Raw genomic sequence first — 21957 nt, forward strand, 5'->3', positions numbered from 1 at the left:
ATGTTATGCTACACCCAGCTTTTTCCAGGTGGTTAAGGATGTTTCTTGAGGATCTAAAGCTGCTGTTCTTCAGAATCTCATTTAACTTCTGGCTTTGGTGAATCCCTGGTTGAGTATGCTTAATCTCCACCCCCCTCTTTTTCTTTTTTTAATTCTACCAAGAAAGATGCTTCTTTTTCCCTAAGTGGGAATGCCAGTTGGGCACGCGGTTGCACTAGCACCTATGCCTCTTCTGCTGTAAATTTGCTTATTAATTTACAGAGATATTTCTGCAGCCTTGATGGACCATCCTGGTCTCTTTCTGTCACGCATCTGAAAATGCCTGTGGGAAACTGCATGATGGATCTGATCTGATGCCTGTAATGGTCCATTCATGATTTGTTACACTGCATGTTCCTCTGCCACATGAAGGGGGTCCCAAGGGTGTCTGGAAAACACTTAATAATATGCAGCATGGTACTAGCTTTTAAAGTGTGTTCTAGATTTATTTTCATGTTCTTAATAACTGCTCTTTCTTGTTTTTTTTTCCATGGTATTGATACGCAGTTTGCAAAAATTAACCTTCCAACGGGAAGTAGCTGCAGACTTTGCTTTTAGTGATTGTAAGCACTTTCAGCATAAGAATTTGAACATCATTTGATTCCAGATCTTTTTGTGTCTTTATTAGTTTCTTAAAGACCAATATACATTTCACAGGGCTTCATCTGTCCACTCTGTATGAAAGTGTGTGTAACTCCTACTGATCTGTCTGAACATTACCAGAATGAACACACTGGGACAGAAGGAAGACAGGAGCTTCGTGACCTTCCAGCTGTTACTGTGGGTCTTGTTTATTTTGTTTCAATAGCTTTGGTAATGGACTGTTTTAAATGAACATACATCTTTTCTCATGGCTTGGATGTCAGCTTTTTTTTTTTTTTTTAAGTGTGTTTTGTTTGAGTCTTCACAGAAAAATAGTTGATCTCTTTGCAGGACTCAAAAGTATACATTCAGCAGAAGAATTCATTTATGTTTAGCTCTCTGGTTTACAGTTTTGTCTCACATGAAACATTTCAGTATTGGGAGACTCACATTCACTAATGTGTTCCTTTCAAACAGCTTTTACTTGTCTTTCTTGTAAATAAGGCTTGCATTATTTGATATACTTCATTTGATATACTAGAGTCAGTTTCATGATAAATATAGTATTAGATCTTGTAAATCCTTTGTGAAAATACATATTTTAAGCTTTTATTAGCTAACATTTTAAAGCAGATTTCTAGAGGGAGACAGATACGTTGCATAAAGGATGGAACTGAAGATAGGAATTTCAAAAATAGTTTAGAAGCTTCTCTTCTTGAACATTTTTAGATCCTTATAGGTACAACAACAACAACAAAACACCCACATCATACTGGAATTGTTCTATATCTCCAACAAAATGCAAAGGCTGTTTCTGTTAATAGACTGTAAGTAGTAGTGTGTTTCTAAATTCTTCTGGTTGTAGGTCGTAGAATGTAAAATAACAGCCTAAAGCCTTCAGCTATCTGATCTCCCCCCCTTGGGAACCTTCAGAGAGTAGATTTGACTTCTAAGGGCAGGCAACTTTCCATGCACCAAATGAGCCTGAAAGGACATAAAAATTGTTTCGCATTCCTTCTGATGATCTTACTTCTGAGTTTTGGAGTAAGTGTTTACTCGTAGTTGTATAAGCTAGGTGATTTTATTCTGTTTGTTGCTATATGCATATGCTAAGTAGTGCTTTTTTTTTCCAACCTAGAACCTAATGCGTATTTCTGCTTTATTTTTAAAGGGAAGACTTAAAAGTGTGGGACTTTATTCCCAAACATGCTGAACACCCTCATTACAGAGATTATCTCAAAGTCACCTGAGATCCCTTTTAAAGGACGAACTGTCACCTGTTAAAGTGAACAGGAGCTGTGGTAAAACTGGCAGCTGCTGCTCTCCAGGTGCACAGAGGGACTTCCTCATAGCCAGTAGAACTGGGAACTGGCTTCTGATTAACTCATCACCGCCACCTGTTGAAGCAAGGACCCTCTGTAGTGCTGTGTTTGTGGTCACACTGCTTTTATTTTGTCAAGTTTCTGGTCACTATGCTAGTGCCTTAGTTGAATAAGCTGTCACTTACAGTGGCAGACTGTGGCGTTCCTGATGCAATGGTATCAATAGATAACGGGATGTGAGCCATTAGAGATGTCTTGGTTATCTGAAGAAATCATTCTTTCATTTAATCTGGGCTGTGTTTAAGATAGTTTTGGGAGTCGACTGTGGGTTCTTGCCCAATAAGAGTTTTTGTTTTGCCACCATCAGTTACTTGTCACATTACAACTTTTTAACCTGATAACATTTGTGTGTTAAGTGTAGCATGCGAAAGGCAAATTCAGTTGTTGCTAACTTTTGCTGTTTGCTGTTGCTAAAGCTGTATTAGTTCAGTGATTTGATAAATATCTGGGAGAGGTGAGAAACAAAGAATGCTAATATGTAGGGAGTTATTTATCAGTTTCACCTTTATTATATCAGTGTTTGTAGAAACATTGAAAAATTGGGGCATTTGTTAATCATCATCAATGCTAGAATGTAAAATTGTAAATACTTGACTACTGAGAAGCTGGTGGTTTGTATTTGTTGATGGAAAATGATAGCTTGTATTTGCAACAAGCACATTCTGATCCTGAAACAGGAACACAACCAAGCTGTCATCCTTCATTGCATCTTTGCCATTCCTGAGGCAGCATCATAAGAAGAGTATAATCTGCTATCAGAGTCATCTTTTGTATCAGACCTATGAAACATTGCTGACTTTGGCTTACTCAGACTGATGTATGGCTTTGTGTGGCTTGTTGATACTCCTGTGAAAAGCTCAGGTACATTTTGCTGGAAACAGTGCTGAAGAAGCTCCTGATTTTTTATTATTATTATTATTATTAATTTTTTTTTGCCAGTGCATTGTCCTCGAATATGGAGACAGGAAGCATCAGAATGCCAGTGTTTAATCTCACGTTGCGTGACCTGAAAAATGGCTAGTTGGTTGACAAAAGCATTAATTAGTACCTTAAAGTTTGCCTATTGCTTTCTTCACTAACCTGTCTTTTGCTGATTCAGCCTCCCTGCTGATCAAAATTTTAGTAAGTCAGGCCGCTTGCCACTCTGTTCTCCTTGCCCTTCCCTCCCCTCCATCCTCCGTGCAAGGAGAGTTGGTGCCATTCTTCAGGCAGAGGTGTCCTCCCCTGGACCTTCTGAACGTGTCTGATGGCCTGCTGCGGGAAAGGATCCTCACTGCTCACCTGCAGCGTGATTTATGGTCTTTCCCTTAAATAGCTCTCTGTGCAGCCCTCATTTTTCAAACTAGGGATTGCTCCATATGATAACTGGTGAAAATAGCAGCGAAATACTTTTCCCCACTCCTCAAGCCCTGATGAAGCCTTACCCTAAAAGGTAAGGCCTACGCAGCTGCAGGAACAGGCACCATAACGTTGGCAAGTGTATTTGTCCATATATAGTCAGCTTGGCCAAACAAATTCCTTACGGAAGTGAAACACATCGCCACGTTCCCAAACAGGGACATTGTTCCCCAACTTTTATGTATACACTGGAGCCACTAACAAAAGCCGTGTGGTTCGTTCTGTTTTGTTTTCTTTTTCCTAAAGGAATGATACATTTCTAAACTGTTTCCACCATTTCCTGACTGTCTATGTTGGATGTTCATGATGTTTAAACAGTAAACCAGTGAAGCTTGATTTCAGACTTCCCGGTTTCTCCAGGGGCATCCAGAAAACCGCTGTGTGGCACTTTTGCAGTGTTTAGGATATGCTGGCTGTTAATGTCTATTGTCTCAGCTACAATGCAGCTAAATCTAAGTCAGTTTTTAACTGTTCTTAGGTTGTTTTCATGACTTTCCAGATGCTTAGTAAATACACATTTCTTGGCTAATACAAGCAAAATATGACACTGTTTTCAGAAAAGGCTTTTTATAGCTCATTTGCCTGGAGTGTAAATTGGAAAACTAGTTGTGCAAGAATATGTTTTCTGTCTTTGAAAATACCTCATTCTTCTTGGTGTTTTTTTCTGCTTGTCTCTTATGTCAATTGATTACATATTCTTTTTTTATGGATGCCCTTGGAATGTTGCTTTTTTTTCCTTTTCCTCTTTTTTTTTTTTTTCCACAGAGCATCATATCAGTGCTTTCATGCTGATGTTATATTTTATCCTCTTTGGCTGCTCTTTCAGCTGCTTCTCCAATTAGGTTGCAGTTTTCACCTTGCTGGTACTTGTCTGTTTCGCACAGGAACAAAAATAATTGGCTGAGCTGCGTTACTACATTAATTTGCTGCAACATCTGAAGAATACTAAGAGAATGAAGAATCAGAGATACTGATTTGATTTGGCTTGGCCATTTCATACGACTTTATTTTAAGAAATAGATAATCCACTGAATTTGAATTTCTAATTCATGACAAAATTGTAGTTTCGTATGTTGTGACAGAACTGTAATCCTACTCATCAATAGTAATAAAAACAGAAGCGAACAGAACTAGAGATTGTTTCTTTTCATGTCAAGAAGAATACAGACTCTTTTCTGGAAAGACATTGAGTCTGCAGTATGTTATAAAATAAACTGTAGCAAGGCACCCTTTTTCTTTTTGATCAGAAAGTTAAATACCTGGTTATAAAGTTGAGATGGATGGATCTTAATTTTATGGAATGTGACCTTTTAACCCACTTTTCTAATAATTAGAGAGAGATGTCATCTTAGTGTGTATGTAAGCACAGTGGAAAGAGCTTTTTCTGGTAGAAGACAGGAAAAAATCTGTCAGTTTTATCTTCCTTTTAAGAATATATAAAAAGAATGACCTTATTTATTTATTCTTTAACTTAAAATACTTTATTTTTTGTCAGTATGTCAGACTTCTGAAATACATTACAGGTGTGGTCTTGCCCTTACTCTCTAGGCAGGCAGTTTAGATCGCCTCTGAGAACTTCCTGAGCATTCAGTTAATTGCTTCAATGTGTATTCAGGAAACAAAACCTAGAAACTACATGATACAGCTTTCAGCTCTGAAGCATTTTTGTCCTCTGGCCCTGAGTGTACACAGTTCCTAACCTTCTGTCCTGTAAAATGTTTCAGCCTTTAAATCACTGTGTAACTGGAGAATATCTGAATTTTAGTTGAGAGTTACATGTTTTCACTTAGCATTTAAGTAGTATCAGGGAAGGTTGTGGAGGTTCAGCTTCAGTGGAAAAACATGAATAGTGAATTTGGAATCTTTCCAAATAATTGGCACACTTAAAAACTAAAATCAGCTCCAGAAAGGTGTTTATGCCTCTGAGTACAAGAACAGGTTCTTGAATGTGCTGAAAAAGTTTTTAAACCTGCTGAACGTTATTCACAGCATCGGCTTGTCATACCAATACAGTTCTGAAAGTTGTTAATGTAAGTCTGAGTGCTGAGACGTTGGCAAACATAGACCATGACTGGGAGGTATTACAACTTTGGACTTGAATCACAGCTATCACTTTTTGTTCATGTGGCTCACTGTAAATAGGCTGTAGGCTTGAGTGCTGGCCCAGTATTTCTGGAAGGTCAAAGATGAAGTCCAGAAAACTCAAGTTTATGTAAACCAGAACCTGGTCATGTAAACGCCAAACATGCTAAAATATGTACTGGACCGAGCTGTTCCATAGTGTGTATGTAGTGGACTATCCACTCACCTTTTCCAAATTGGTAAAAGTAGCAATTATACTGCAATTCTATGGTGGTTTTTTTTTTTGGTTGTTATTGCTTATTTTTTGTTCACCACAGTACTTAAATATTTTCCAAGAAGAGTGTTTATGGAACAAAATTGACTTCTCAGTGGAAAATAGCAAAGTTCCTTGGTTCTTTAAGCTTGACTCATGACGTAATTGCTGGGATAAAAATGCAAGATGTTGCAGAAGTTGTGTTTACATTAACAAATAGAGCTCCACGTGCACAATTCCTTTTATATGGCTCTCTACCACAGGCAGCTGTAGATCAGCAGTAATTACAGCAACCATTTGTTTAGTTCTTTGCAGTATTAAAATGTGTTGGAGAACAGAAAGTTACCCCAATTTTAAAGAAAATGCTGAGGGAGCAGGGTAGCTATGTCTGTGACTTCCAAACTTAGCTAGAGTGCCTTCTCTCTTGTACTCCAACTCTTTAAGCAAATCTGAATTCCATTCTGTAAAAGCTGTTTTTGCCCATGGGACTGTCCCTCAAGAAGAGGTGGCTTCTTTTTGCCAGATAGCTCCAATTTTAATTTGTGATAAAGGAGCCTAGAGTAAAGTTTGCTGTATTTTCACTCATTGATTACAGATTTCATATTAGCTTTACAAAGACTACTTCAGTAAAACTCTGGGAGAAAAGAGCAGTTGGTAGAAGTTTAGATTTAGATTTAAGGCATATACATGTAGCTATTTCAAGCTCCAGTTATCAGTGATGTTATGCTGACCAGCTGATCAGCTGTTATGCTGACCCTACTTCCAATGTACACATTTGTTAGGTCACCTGATGAGTTTCTTGATCCATTAACTGTGTTGAATAGCTCTCCGTTGATGGTGATCGGAGAGTTGGACACCTCTGTGTAGATGTGTTGCTTTTTTTTTAAATTGCACGCTGAAACCTTCAGTTTGTTGAAAAATATTTTTGCATATCTTCAGTTTTCTTTGCTCCTGAGTAGGGAAAATATTGCTTATCTAAATGTGTTGTCACAGAACATAACTTCATGTTTAGATCAGGTTTGTGCAGAATGGTGAGGAAAAACATTTACAAGGTCATATTCTGAAAAGGCTGAAATTTTCAATTATATACTTTCACTTCCCTCTCTACTCAGTCCTACAGAGTGATACAAGAAGCCAGAGGAGCAGAATCCCTTCAGTCCTATGCATGCTGTTTTCTGTTACGTAAACTACTTCTGAATCAGTTCTAACAAGGCTGAGGGTTAAGAGGACTCCATGGCTGTCTGGAGTCACTCTGGCCATGTTCAGTGTGCCTACGAGTCTGTGCCCCAGCTCTTGCAGGGGAGTGTTTCTGTGTGGGAGGCCAAAGTTCTTCGAACAGCTAATTGCCCTGTAAGTTATATTGGTACAAAAAAAATAAATATGGTAGCTCTTGTTGCAAGAGTTCCCTTCTAGTGTCACTTTGAGCATTCTGGCTTAGTTCCCCAGAAGTGCTCTATTAATGATTTGTAAAAATATTAATATTACCTGCAAGAAATTGTTTGCCTCGTATGTCTTTTAGGAGAGAGAAGCTTAACTTTATCAGGTCTGAAAGTAAATCTTAACTATTAGAAGATGTTTGTAGCTATTTTTCCCCTCTACAGGCTTGGCTATTAGTCTTTTTTGACAAAGGCAAATAAACGAGCATCTGGTACTTCCATGGATTTCAAGATCATTGGTAAAATTTGGCATTATAACCCAAGCTGAGACAAGACACCTTCCTATGCAATTTCTACGTTGCTATGCATTTCTACTGTTCCGCTCTGAATGAGCTCGTCTGTTTTGAAGTCCACGCTAAGGAAGACCTGTCCTGCAGAGAACAGAGTGATGCTGTGGAGGTGCTTGGTGCTATGCATGGCTCAGAAGCATCTGCCTGGAAGAGAAGCTTTTCCCTCTGAATCAGAAAATTGGGATTTGAAATTCAGTGCCTGTCGCATTCTCATTGTAGTGCCTTGACCACTAGGTCAGACGCTACTTTGAGCTCTAAGTTGTGTGCTGATTCCTAGTGGGCTGTTCATGCATGTATATGGTGTTTTCGTTTGGACTTCTTCTCTTTTCAATATTCTTGCTCTATCTTGCTTCAGAAGGTCTGCAGTGATCCTGAGAACTCTGTCCTGATGAAAGCTTGTGAATGTGGTGGTTTTGGTTTTATTTTTTCTTCTTCCTTAACCGACAGGTATCTGCAAAACATATTGGATTCAAAAAATTGTCACCTAGATTTATGTTTTATCTATTTATAAAAACAAAAAGCAACTAATCATCCTTTAACTTCTTTCGGGCTCTTTTCTCCCTACATAAAGCAAAAGATAAAGCCCAATTCGAAACATCAGTTAGGGATTTAAAACTTACGGTGCAGCACTGCAGGGGTTATAAGTGATATCTTTACTTTTATTAAATGAGGAATATTAAACGCCTTCCGCTTCTCTGTGACTGTGCCTTATGCAAAGTAACTCGTAAATGCGTTTCTAAATGAAATCTACCAAATATCTGTTGGCAAATACAACCTTCTGAAAACTGTAATTGTGCATGTTATGTGTGGCAGCTATCTTCTTCAAATTGGAAAAGAGTGCTCTGGTACTTGCTTGTTCTGCAAAGGAGCCTGTTAGTTAAGGAAGCCAAGTGGAGACTTACTGAAATGGAGACCTCCCTGCCCTCCCCTCCCCAGCAGTGGTGACCAGGGTACACCTCATGGTTGTAACTGTGCAATCTGCTCTTTATCCAAGACAAGACCTCACAACTTGATATAAATTCCTGGAAACTAACAAAAGTGCATACAAGATTTAAGCATTTTGGACCATCAGTTTTTCTTCCCTTCCTCTTCCTTCTCACTCATTCATCTTTAATTTGGTGCAGTATACTTTTGCACGTTTTCAAGATACATTTCAAGACAATGCTGAGAAAGAGCTTTTTTATGGTTGCACTGAAAAAAAAAAAAAGAGACCCACCACCCCAGACAAGATGCTCACCTGGGGCTAACAGTTGCAGGCCCAGGAAAGCTGTATGCTGCTGCCTGTTGCTGGCGGGTGCCCAGGGAGGTCCTGATGATTCTGGCTTTCTTACTGTAAAGAGAACTGAATTAACATTCAGATGTCAGCTCTGGCTTCAGCAGCATGACCAGCCTGCAAGAAGCAATCCAGGCCCGAGTATGTAGGCGTAAGGCTTTTCTGTGGGAGCTGGGGCGCGCGCAGCGGTAGGAGCTGGTGGTCTTGCCCACCCCAGCTCTGGAAGCAGGGGGAAGGTTGATGTCTTCCATCCTTCCCCAAGGCTGCCCTTTTGCAGAAGGGTAACATCATTCTCAGAGCTCGTGATTCACACCTGTAGGAGATGCTGTGTTGGCGTAAGGGCGTGTATGCGAGCCGTAGCCAGCGCCGACCCCAGCAGTGCCAGGCCCCTCAAAAGCGAGGCCAACCCCGGGTATGGCAGTGCCGGTGGAGAGGCCGGGGCGGGTGGGTGACACGCTCTGCCCATGGAAGGGGAAGGTGGCTCCTGGTATTAGAAGGTTCTGTTATTGTCTGGTGCCAGCAAGCCTGGCTCTGCAGAGCAGGAGCTCCCGTCCACCCCGGGGGCTCTCACTCGCAGCACGGTCCCTGGACAGCAGCAGCTTTCCTCTGCCTCTGGCCCCTCGGCCCTGCAGTGGCTGCAGTCAGTTCTGCCTGCCTTTCTGGAAAATCTGGGGCTGGCTTTGCTTAATAACCAGACAAATGATCGATTGCTGTCCCCTTGGGCTAATTGCGAACATAACCTATTCTTTGCTCTTCTCCAGGGCCCCTCTTTCCACAGAATAAAACCCGACCACACACCAAAAAAAAAACCCACCGTCCACCCCAAAACCAAACAAAGAAATGAACTTGCTGTTTAAGTGGAAAGAAATAAAGGGCAAAATGAAGGAGAGGACAGAGCAGTTTTCTACTCTCGTTCTTTCCAGATGCTCTTAATTGTGCAACAAGGAGTCTGCTTTTCTCTGAGAACTGCAGGCATTCCTGTCACTGGGAGACTAAACTGAATGCTGAAAATCGCTCGGTAGCCTTTCATCCAGAAGGATTCTGTTGCAGGGTCGCTGTATGAGACTGTCTGCTTTCACCTGCTAGTTAAAATACATTCCTTGCTCTTTTTGACCGCTCCTATGGTTCACTGCCACTGCTATTTGCCAGGAATTTCCTAGAATTTCCCTGTGGTACTTTCACTGCCGTCAGATAAATGTTATTGGGAACTTAGTACTTTAACCGTCTTTCTGTACCCGTGTTGGTATGTATGCCTATATGTAAGTTACTTGTTTAATCCGGAGTGAAACAATGCGGATCAATTCTGGAAATAAATAAATGTTTGTTCAAGGTAAATGCTTGTTGTCTGCTGATGGAGTATACTGTTCTCTTTAACAGAGTTGTGCTAAAATTAGTCTTTAAAATAATGTGCTGGATTTGACAAGCAGCTATATTTAATTATTAATTTCTGAAGCAGTAAATAAATAATAGCAGTTGTGAGGTCCCTGCTCAGTGCTCTGGAGCTTCAGCCACGTTTGAATTCCTGAACTTGACAGTTCTCTTGCAATAAATCCATGCCAATGTTTGGTTATTTAAGACTTAGCAACCAGGGGACCTTAATTTCACTTGCATGAAGTTCTCTTTACACAGTTTGGAATCATAAGGAGCCTTAAATGGGAGATTAAATTATTGGCTTGCACTCTGAAATTTCTTTGTTTTGTCACCATGGTGTATATTGGCTATGGTATAAGTGAGAATTAGTCTTGGAGTGGGCATGATAACCAAATGAGTGAAGAACCAAAACAAAATCCAGCCCTTAAAAGCAGGTGTAGGAGGTTGCTAGATAAAATGAGATGGATGAGACTTATGGTAAGTGTCAGTCTGGACACTCCACAAATATTTAGGGGTGTATAATAATAACTGTTTTCACTTGGCTGTCATTTAATGGGTGGAGTGACGGTATTACTCTGATAAGTTTTTGCCTTGGTCAGCTTGTAGTAGGTATTTTGGAATGAAAGTGGATGACTTCAGCTTCTTTAGGCTGTTGAGATGTGATTTCCTTGAGATAGTATTTTTCTGAATTGCACTTACTAATTAATTATTTGTGATGTAAAAAGTGGTTCTTAATCTCCTGGTCTTTACTGAAATCAGTAGCCTAAACATGGTGGAAGTTGCAGTGCAGTCCTTCTAACTCCTTATTTTGCTAAATAAAGGCCTCATTACTAGTATGTAATGCTACTGGAAAAGAAAGCACTGAATAATGAAACATGAATTATTTAGGCATTTTCTAAATTTTTAATTGCCAAAGCTGCTATCAGAGCAGGAAAGAAATAGTATGAACCTTTTTAAAATAACAGTTGTATCTGCTACCTTTTAGATGCATAAAAAGCACTTAAATTTGGGCAGGTGATGAAAAAAAATATTACTTCTCATCTCCTTTTTTTTCCTTTTCCCCCCTTTTTATAATAGGGCTTTATCTGTCCTCTCTGTATGAAGTCTCATGGATCAGCTGAGGAGCTGTTCAAGCACTATGAAGCGGTTCATAATTCTGGCATTGATTCAACTCATGGAGGAGAAGGTCATCTGTCACCGGAAAGGTGGAACACTACTCATTTGTGCATGTGCTTTTGTGTCAGTGTTGAGCTGCTTCTAATTACACTGAAGGCAGTATTAATTTGAACACTTAATTACGTACTGAAGTATTTAAATGTTCGTGTCCTATTTCCAACTATAATTAAAAAGCAGCTTGAAACTTCCATTGGTTGATATTAATCTGACAATAAATGAAAACCAGTTGTTTAGTTTTAAATTGTTAATTCAGTCATCTGTTTTTCATGCATCTGAGAATGTAGTGTAACAAACTGGAATGATTTTTAGGAGTGTGGCAGAAAAATACTGGTTTATCCTTATTTGCATCATAGAGCTGAAATTTCATCTTTTGAGCCTGGGGGGAGGACAACCCTGACTATACAGGAGAAACGTGATTTTGTCCCTTAGTGGTTAGAGTACTTACTGGGTAAAAATAACATCAGTTTCTGCGTGAATAGCTTCCCATATTACCTAGCTACCTGCAAATCTGAGAAGTCTCTGTGTCACTCAGTCCCCTTTCACGTTCCAGAAACTCCATCCTCATTTGCAGAAATTTTCTCTAGTTTATTTTGTTTAACTCTTTGGTCAAAAGCAAGCTGTTGAATGTATTCCTAGGAAACATATCAGACTGTTTTATTTCTGAGACCAGCAGACACTGATGAGATGAAATTTACTCTTAGTAGAACAGTTTAGAGTAGTCTGCCTGTGTTTGAGTAATCCCTCATGTTGGTGTGGAGAACTTTTTCTTATGGGTAAAGTTTACACATGGTTCATTTTGCTTCCTGCTGGTTCTTTTTCTATTTGAGATTTATCGTGGATGGTTGTAAATGACAGTCCACATTGCTGTTTGGTCCCCCCTTCTCCCCTGGCCAAACTCTCTCTTTTGGTCTGTATGCAGCAGTGTCACAGTGAGCAGCTGACTGGCCTCATTCAGCAAACGGGGGTACCCACTTCAAAACCCTGCAAGGTATCCCCTACTAATGGAGCTGGCTTCCGCTGCTGCTGGGAAGTAAACCGTTCAAGTGTTTGTGACTAGTGGAAACGTGACCCAAAATGATAAATGATCACGCTGAAAAATACGTGCATTTATGTAACTCGTGAAAGGTTGATACTTTGGTGAGAAAAGTGTGTGGAAGGCAATGTATTTCAGTTACTACCCAAGTGAAGATCCTTGTCTGCCCAGTGTTGTGCAGACCAAGCCAGCTAGACCCAGTGTTATCAGAGAGGTCTTGTCTTCATGCACGGATGGGCCCTTCCTCACGAGCTCTGTTCTTTTCCAGCTGCTGTAGGTTTCTGGCTGTACTCCCTGAAAAAGTAAATTGCTATGCTTTTTAAAGTGAGCATGCTGCAACCTAACTGTTAGAGGGGAGTAGAATTTTCTTATTTTTTTATTTTTTTTGCAGTGGTGCTGTTTTTATGATCGCTTTTATCCACTCTGTTCTCCAAATGTATGAAAAGCCAACAAGAAGTTATAAGATGTGGAGGATAGTTTGAAATAAAAGGAATTGTATAGCTTGGGGAGAACAAAAGAAATCGAAATTCAGGCTTTATATATGAGGAAATGGTATGGTACTAGCAGAGCTATTTTGGGTTTCCTGTGTGCACATTTACTCAAGAATGAGTATTTCTTCTTTGATTTAAATCTTTTCAAAGTGATATAACTTGGACCCAAAATAATACTTGTAGTAGAATAATAGCATTCACATGGGGGAATTATTGGTCATAACTATATTGTTTATATAGTTTATGAAAGATTTATTTTTATGCCTGCAAGTTTCCAATGTCAACCAGATGTTGGCTGGCGAAATATAATTTTTTTTTCTGACTCTTGACAGTTTAAGAACAAGTGGTTTTGTTTTCTCTCATATAATTGAAAAAGTGGACAAGGTCAGGGAGCTTGGATGGAATGAAGGGAGTCTGAGAGCTGTTGTGTAACACGAGCTATTTCTTCCTGTTAGAGTGGCATTTTTTAATGTTTCTCAGTTGCATGCCTGCTTGAGAAAGCTCTCATTCAACATAAACATATTTTTTCAATACTCAGAATACTGCATTAAAAAAGTATTCCAGCCTGCAGCAGGGGGCCACTCTGCTAGTGGTCTAGCAGCAAAGTCTGCACATGATTCATAACTAAATTTGGTCTGTGAAGTTCCTTATTTAGTCAAGAGAGAGACAGGTATGATGAATTGCACTGTGTCCTCCCGGCCCACCTTCAGTTAAGTACTGTAACTAGGGCCAAGAATAAATCATGTAACTCCCCAGAGCTGCTGAGCTAGGCCACTGGACGGAGGCACCAGCGTTGCCGTTTGGGAACAGAGAGCAGTGTAACGAAAAGGCGACAGGGGTTTGCTGGATGGTGAGGAACAGATGTGCTGAGAAGAAGACAGAACTAACAGCACTAGCGGAAAGGGAGATTTGGTGAGGATTTGGATGGCAGTAAGAAAAACAAAGTTACAGTTCTAGAGTGATCCGTTACAATTTTTTTCTTCTTTCCTGTTCATTTTCTGCTGGGCAGTTAAGCCAAATTTAGGTTTTGTCTTATAAATGTCAAGCAAGACAGTGTTGGGAATATGGAGGCAACCATGGTAGAAGGGTGTTTCCTGTTTTTCCCCTTTCCTCCCCTTCTTCTTCCCATATATTATAAGCTATTTTTTGTACAGTTCAAAAACTTACGAAGAACAGAGCATATTAAATGGTTTAGTATTGCAGGTCTGGTATGTGTTCAGGCCAGGCTTTAACATAATTAACTGTTTCACCTGCCTGAGATTTCATTTCTAATCTGCTGTGTGACTATTAGCTGATTTACTTAATACTGGTGAGAAAGCTGCTCCTGCTTCTCCACCCCCAAGCAATGTATAGGTTTTGAGTTGCAGTTATACCTGTCTCATTAAAATTACATTTGTGAACCTCCAATTTATGTTGTGCAGGCCACATAATGTATAAATAGCAGAAAATCTTCTGAAAAAAAACCAACCCTCCCAATATCACGTCTTCATTTCACCATTAAAATTGGTCATTCTTGGAGTTTCTTTTTTGTTCATTCAAGTGAACGTATTTTGCTTGCTTCTTGGTGACCCTGACCTGTTGCTAATGTGAACTGTAGGTTGAGTCTATTCCTTCTCAGTTTAGCTAAGAAATAGCTTACTTTGTTTTGTTTTTCTCCAAAGTATGAGACAATTTAAAAGAATGCCTGTGGAGGATGGGATAATGCAGCACATGAACAATAAAACTGTACAGTGTAAAACAGAATATGTTGGTATTGACACCCACACATACATATTCTGTGTGCCCCTCAGTGATGCCACTGTACAAGCAATAGGAAAGGATATGTTTGCATGATTTTAATGACCTGTATATCTACATTTGAAGTGGCTAAATCTCAGTGATGCAACATTATCACTGTATGTGTAGCTATCTCCTTCTGTAAGGAGACCTGAGATTTATAAGGGTGCTGTCTAAACTAATTAGTAACAATTTAGCCTTGCATCTTGTGTTCTTGCATGGCTGGAGGCTTGAACATTAAATTTGAGAATTTTAAATCCCATCGCTTTAGGCATTCGAACTATTAAGTGAGTGTATCTGAATTGTTGTGTGAATGAAAAATTATGTAACTACATATTTCAAAAGGAGTAAAATAGCATGCTGTCTCTTAGCATTGTTCCTTATGTGATATGGGAAGCGAAGGAGAATAGACCTGTCCTTTTCGTGACATGGCATGTAAAACAGTTAAACGTCCCAGTGCACAGCTTTGCAGTTCTGAACTCATGGTCAACCTGATGCACTGAATTAGATTTGCGTTTTGTTTTTGTTTTCATGAGATTTTTTTGCAAATCTATTCCTTTGCTTATCCAATGAATGTTTCAGCATTTTTTGGGTGATGTGCAAAATGAACTAATAAGTATCTGTTATCCACTTTGTTCCAAATTTAAAAAAAATATTTATATAAGTTATATTTATGTAGTGTATGTCTATAACTGTCTTGCAGTTATTTAATATACATTATAACCTGTACATAATTGACAAAAATATAATGGCTGCATATTAATTTTCTCCACTCCATGGATATATTTATTCAGAGATGAAGTATCACTGCTCCGACAAGAAGTACAAGACTTGCAAGCTTCACTGAAGGTTGGAAAGATATTTTACTTGCATGTGTTTCTCTGTTTCAAATTACAAATTAAGATGTTCCAGTATCTTAATTAACCAAATTTACAGTTCTCTTTCCCCCATCTCTTTTTTTTTTTTTTTCTTTCTAGGAGGAGAGGTGGTATTCAGAAGAGTTGAAGAAAGAACTAGAAAAATTGCAGGGGCAGCGGCAGCAAGTAATTGCTTTAAAATACTTGAAGCAGGTTTATCATCAGCATTGACATTGAAGATTAATACCTTTTTTGTAAGGCACGTGGCCTGATTTAGTTAGTTCCATAACTTGAATATTGACATGTTCTTGGAAATAAAGCTAGTTATCTCTCCACAGTGTTAACTATATATAAATATGAAGAAAAAAGCTAAGAGTAGGTAATGATTCTTCCATACTGCTTCCAACAAGTTCAATTCAGACTTTTCTTTCTGTTGGGCTTCTTCAGAACTCAGTTTATTAAAGACAATAAATTGAATGTAGTGTTTCACCTGTAATGAGAAAAGTCAATGGGGTCTTTCTTGTAAAAACAAAAAACATGAGGAAGAATAGTAGTGTGATTTCACAGAAGTCTGTATGAACTGAACAAACAATTGAAAAAAAATTTGTGTTGTGCCCTAAGGAAACTCACTTAGTTACTATAAGCTACTTAGATAACGGATAGTTATAAACCTCAGAAATTATATTCTGACAGAATGCCTTCTCAGATGTATTTAATAGTGTCTGTAACCTGTGTTTTAGGTCAGATTTCATTATTAAGGAAAGGAAAGGGGAGGGGGTTGTGAGTCTTGCAAGTCTGGAAGTTTGATAGCAATACAAGAAATAGAAGATCTTGTCCTTTTCCAGTCTTTCAGATATAAAAATACCTGATTTCAAACAATTATACTGCAGTATATGACCATAGAAATCTTAATTTTTGTCTTTTCCAAAAGTGGGATGAACTTTTGAAGTAGTAGTTTTTATTCCTTCTGTCTAATGAAGCATTTATCCTTCTGTTTTCTTAAGGATTCTAAGTCTGATGGATTGACAACATCTACATCTACAGGTGGCTAACATTTTGTTGTATTAATTTCTGAATTGTTTTGGGTTTTCTAAAGTTTTGTTCAGTGTAGCTTTTGGGTTGATGAAAAAGCAGTTTTGGTAAGCTAAAGACATAACATGCTGAAATAGTTCAATTACTGAAAACAAGTAACACAGGCAAGTGCTTAAGACAGCTATAGAGTAGGGAAATGTTACAGAGGCTTGGGGTCTGTGATTTGTAGAAGTGAGACGATTTTCCTGACTGTAAAAGCAGTTGTGTATTAATAGTTTTAAACTTGTTTTAAATTGTTTCATGTATTCAAGCATTCAATTCAAGTCTTTTGCTGAGAAAGACCATGGCTGTATACATTTAAACTGTATCATTTGTCAGTGCTGGTTTATTCAGTGTTCTTCTGTACTTATTGCTAGCAAAGAGAACAATGAATTTTGTTGTTTTAGTTGTTTTCCAGGCCAGTAATTTTTGCGCCATGTTTCTTTTCCATGAGGTACTCATGGAATAAGGTTTTTTCTAATGTACCCATGAAGTATCTGATCCTCATTAAAGAGCTTTTAATCACAGTTCAGGGCTCTGACTTCAGCACCATGTTACAGTGATCTGAAGGGCTATTTGTGACTGGTGAAAACCAATATGTACTTAATTTTGCATAGTACTCCCCTAGTAACAGGTTCCACTGTCATGCTCATAGATATTTAACTTGAGTGAAGTCACTCACTTTATTAAGGTAATTGGATTAGCAAAGTGAACTTAGATTAATTTTTTATCTGCTGTGGTTTGATATTGATGTGAGTAACTGTATAACCTTGTCCTAGCAATTCTGGAAAGTAATACTGTTCTTTTTATGGAAATAGAATCATTAGAGCGACAACTAGAAGAGATCCAAGTAGAAAATTTTAATATTAAGCAAATGAAAGACTTATTTGAGCAAAAAGCAGCACAACTGGCCACTGAAATTGTGGGTGAGTAATGACGTCTGATTCTGTTCTCTTTTTATGTAGCTTGTGCAAGTGATCATTTATTCAACTTCCTTCTTAATTAGATCTTAAAGCAAAGTATGATGAAGAAATCAGCCTTCGGGAAGGTGCAGAACAGAAATTGACAAACCTAACACAAGAACTGCTGAAGGAGAGAAGTACAGTAGAAGACTTAAAGACAGAGCTGGTATTCATATCACACTATTAATGTTTTTATAACTTTCAAGTCAAGGGGGAATATACCTACCGTATAAAGACAGCTTTAAAGTAGACAAACTCTGTTGAAATTGCAGACATCTGATTGTGGGATAACCTACCTTATAAACACAGCTTTAAAATAGACAAACTCTGTTGAAATTGCAGACATCTGATTGTGGGTTAAAAGGAAGTTCAGAACACCATTGTTTCTGCTTTTTTTTCAGTGACTTAAATTTTCAACATTTTTCCAGTGTATATTAAAATTTACCATATGTTATGTTGTAGTCTGCTTGTGTGATGCTCCACATTTCAATAATTTTGCAGAGTATTACAGCTCTAGATACGTTACACAGCCTTGCACTTGGTGAATGCCATTGTTGACTTCAGGAGCTGTCTTTAGATCACCCTTTTTCCATGAGGTGTTACGCTATGACTGTCCCTGGACAGCTGCATTCATAAGGAGTGTTCACAGACGTGCTCTGTGACATGGTGGCTAAAAGTCTGGCAGCTGTCATCTGTTAATGTTTTCCCTCTTGCTTTTGGCTGATGATACTGCTATGTGTGTATTCCAAGATTTTGGCTCATGGTGACTTTTATATAGATAGCCATGGCTTCTGGAAGTGATCTTCGTGACTCAGCAGCTGTGCTGCTTCCAAAGCAGTGGCTAAGGGACTTCATAACTTCTTGCTTGTCTTCCACTCAACCACTGCAAAGACTCTGGAGGACAGTAGGGTGGCGTTTATTACCCTTCTTCCCTGTAGTCAGCTGTCCTCAAGTGTCTACTGGTTCCTCTTGGCCCTGACCAGCCACTGGACCTATCCATTCCTCTCTACCTGTTTAGTTTTATCTTCCTTTCTCCTTCTAAACTAAAAGAGGGTAAATTCAGGTCAGATGTAAGGAAGAAATTCTTCACTCAGAGGGTGGTGAGGCACTGGCACAGGTTGCCCAGAGAAGCTGTGGATGCCCCATCCCTGGAGATGTTCAAGGCCAGGCTGGATGGGGCCTTGGGCAGCCTGCTCTGGTGGGAGGTGTCCCTACCCATGGCAGGGGGTTGGAACTAGGGGATCCTTAAGGGTCCTTTCCAACCCAAACCATTCTATGATTCTACATTCCTACCCTTTTTCCTGTACCCATTCTCTATGAACTGGCAGCACTTTTCTCTTTCTTCAGTGCCCAGTATTGTCTTCCCTCTTCCTTCACTCTATCAGTCTTCTCTTGGAAGGACTTTATGGTGCTTTAGATGTAATTACCAGCAGATTTTACATATGGGTCTAGAGTGAAGTGTGTCTGATAGTTCCTTCAAACATCTCCTTCAGTTGCCTTTTTTTTTTGTCTGTTCTTGATGTTTTCTGAAATAGAAGTTCTTGAAGACAGAAACAGTATCATTCTAGAAGTCTGGGTTTTAGTGGATTGTTAGATGTCTCAGTCATGAGAGGGGCTTCTGTGTTTTACAGCGGTATAGCATATACAGTAATTTGTTCCATAGAGTGGTGGAATCAATATAACCTACTTCTCATGGAATTATGACTTCAGATAAATTTATTGCATAGATTGCTTGTCACTTCAGTGTTTTCTCCCAGTGAAGGTCTCCCTCCCATACTTAGCCATTTACCTACTTGAAAATTATAGGAATTCAATCTTTGGGTCCTTCTCCCTTTTTGTCAGATTTGCTTGATATCAGAAAACAAGTTCAAAATCTAGAAGGCAAGAACTGACAAGCAGCCATGAAATCCTGTTTCCTTTGGGAATGATACATGCTTTCTTTTTTCTTTTTTCATTCTAGCTGTAGTACTGTGTATGTCACCTTGTCTATATCTTGGTTTGAAAGATTTTGAGAGATGAAATTTGATGCTGGAAGCATGTCTGCCAACATCATATTGCTCATTCCTACTTTTCTACTTTCCAGCTACAAAGGCCTGGTGTGGAAGATGTGGCTGTCCTGAAAAAGGAGCTGGTCCAAGTTCAGACGCTGATGGACAAAATGACTTTGGAGCGTGAGAGAGAATCTGAAAAGCTGAAAGATGAGTGCAAGCACTTACAGGCAGAGCAGGCGAACTCAGAGGTAATAGTCATACCAAAAGATGTGTGTGTTAACTTTGCTGTTATTTTTTCATATGAAAATGGAAAATAATTATAGTAATGAAAAATCTTCTTTCTTAATAGGATCTCTTCTAACTTATCTGAGAGACATGTTTATTCAATATTGACAGAATTATGCCATTTACTGTATTTACCCTCAAAACACCCCCATGCTTTTTGTTGCAAAACCTTTTATTGGCAGAAAAGTTGCTACAAGAGCCTAATAGCAGAGCAAAAGACCTTCTGGTAGAGCTGTGTTCTTTCTACTTGGAGAGCGAAATAGAGCAGTACTTGTGTGATTCAGAGACGTGTTTCTGATAGTGAGCTACACGTAGATAAAACAGTTATTGAAAATGATGGCTTTAGTTTAATATTAGAGTTGATGTGTTTGAAAATGGATGCTAGAGTGTTAAAATATATGAGAAGAATTATTAATACAAAGCAGATAATTTGAGGACATGTAATTATAGGACGTAACTCTTAAGCTTACTGAAGATTTTAAAAATCTCAATAGATATGTATATATATGGTATATGGTTTTCATTCTTCTTTATCTGCCTTTTACTATTGAATTCGGAAACCTTTCTACTGATAGTATTTATTGTAGATATATTTTGTGTGTAAGATAGAAATCTCTTCCCCCTCCTTGCCAAAATCTACTACATAATAGCCTCCAAACGTTGCTTGTTATTTACTAGACGAGAAAGTGAGTGATTCCCAGGCCTCACCATGGCTTAAAGTCAAGATGGCAGTATGTCACTCATGGGCTGTTTCAGGCAACAGCACTGTAGTTTTCTTCCCTCTTTGCTGCAGTCTAAAGTAGAAAATATCTTGTTAGTTACTTTTAGTTAGTTACTTTTTTGTTAACATTTTTTTCTCCATAGTTCCTTGGGTTTAAAGCTTTTACATCCCATCTGTAAATCGGAACCTCACTGTTTATTTGAGTTGTGGAATATGCTGGTTTCTTCTCAGAATTACTTTCTGAAGGCTTGCTTCTGTTTTGGCTGAGTCAGTGGAAGAAGTCTTAAATTGCTGATGGGAGATTTGAAAGCATTTGTCCACTTCTGTTATTCATGTATATACAACTGATGAGAACTCTGTGTAGGATGCAAAACTACGTAGCTTTCCTATAGCAAATGTTTGTGTTTTTTTTTTGTGTGTGTATGTGTGTTTTTTATTGTTGTTTGTATGCTTGTTTTTTCTTGGTTTTGGTTCCTCTGCTTTTCCAGTACTGAATGCTTCCATTTCCATGCAGGCTAGAGTAAAAGCAATGCAAGAGCTCTGACTTGGATCTTTTAGGTGGAATCTTACTCCTCGAACTGTCCTGAGATAGAACCATCTCACATCTGTCCTAGCTAAGGCCTGTTTGATGTTGTTTACCATAAACAGTAAGGGAAATCTCTGATAGAGTTGTTGGCAAGAAATCCTAATAAAAATACACTGTCACGAAGAAGGCTTTGTCTAACATTATTTATTTATTCTGCAGAAGAATTCTCATGCTAGGTGTTGCATCTCACTAGTGGGTCGGTTGGTATAGCTTTACTAACTGTTGTTCCCCCACCACTGCAACAAGGCCGGCAAAACAATGCAGAATTATGGTCCCTGGTTAAACGGGTTCACTGCAGAATTCTGCAGCTTACATGAGGAAATGAGTAGAGTTGCTGTAGGACTTCTAGTATCCTCCATCCTGTTGAGACTTCTGAACATGAAGAATTCCTGACATCTTGTTATCCTGGGGTTTCACGTGTCCTAGATTTCAGAAATGCAATTTTGAATTTCTAGTTCTTAATTTTCACTGAAGAACTTCAGAAAAGCTCTGCCCTGTATTATTTTAAACTCCTTAGGGCTTTCCATCCTGCCTTCCCCTGAGCACTCCAACATATATGCGGAGCTCCAAGAATTGTACAAGTGTACAGTATAGAACTAAATATGAATCTACCATTGTTTTCAATTTAAAATTATGTGTGCCAAGAGCTTCATCATACATGAAAAAAGGAGTATCACAGTTGGAGTTATGAATATGATGTGGTTATGTGGCCTTGTAAGTTGCTGCATAGTTGTAATTTGGTTTTAACTGTGAGATCCCACAACTATGCTGCAGAATTTAAATTTCTTTTCAAAATACAGTCTTTGTAGTCTCTTGTGGTTTTGGATATTGTAGTTAGTTTTCATGTGAAGATAAAATGACATAGTGACATAGGCGTAATGAAAATCTATCATCTTGAAACA

The 21957-nt window shown here is 38.7% G+C and overlaps 1 protein-coding gene across 5 annotated transcripts in view; it reads left to right on the plus strand.

The window, feature by feature from the left end:
* Positions 1-21957, plus strand: part of EEA1 (early endosome antigen 1) — a 76858-nt gene that overhangs the window by 10315 nt on the left and 44586 nt on the right. For 2 of the 5 annotated variants that reach the window (XM_080575558.1, XM_080575557.1), the window contains exons 3-10: positions 697-819; positions 11184-11311; positions 15377-15431; positions 15560-15625; positions 16444-16483; positions 17329-17436; positions 17517-17638; positions 19556-19711. In XM_080575558.1, the coding sequence (XP_080431684.1) occupies positions 697-819; positions 11184-11311; positions 15377-15431; positions 15560-15625; positions 16444-16483; positions 17329-17436; positions 17517-17638; positions 19556-19711 (798 nt within the window). Of the gene's footprint in view, positions 1-696; positions 820-11183; positions 11312-15376; positions 15432-15559; positions 15699-16443; positions 16484-17328; positions 17437-17516; positions 17639-19555; positions 19712-21957 lie in introns of those variants that run through there. The other 3 variants (XM_080575560.1, XM_080575559.1, XM_080575561.1) reach the window with 2 other exon arrangements.

The sequence above is a fragment of the Anser brachyrhynchus genome (assembly GCF_964034855.1).
Source record: "Anser brachyrhynchus genome assembly, chromosome: 1".
Lineage (NCBI taxonomy): Eukaryota > Metazoa > Chordata > Aves > Anseriformes > Anatidae > Anser > Anser brachyrhynchus.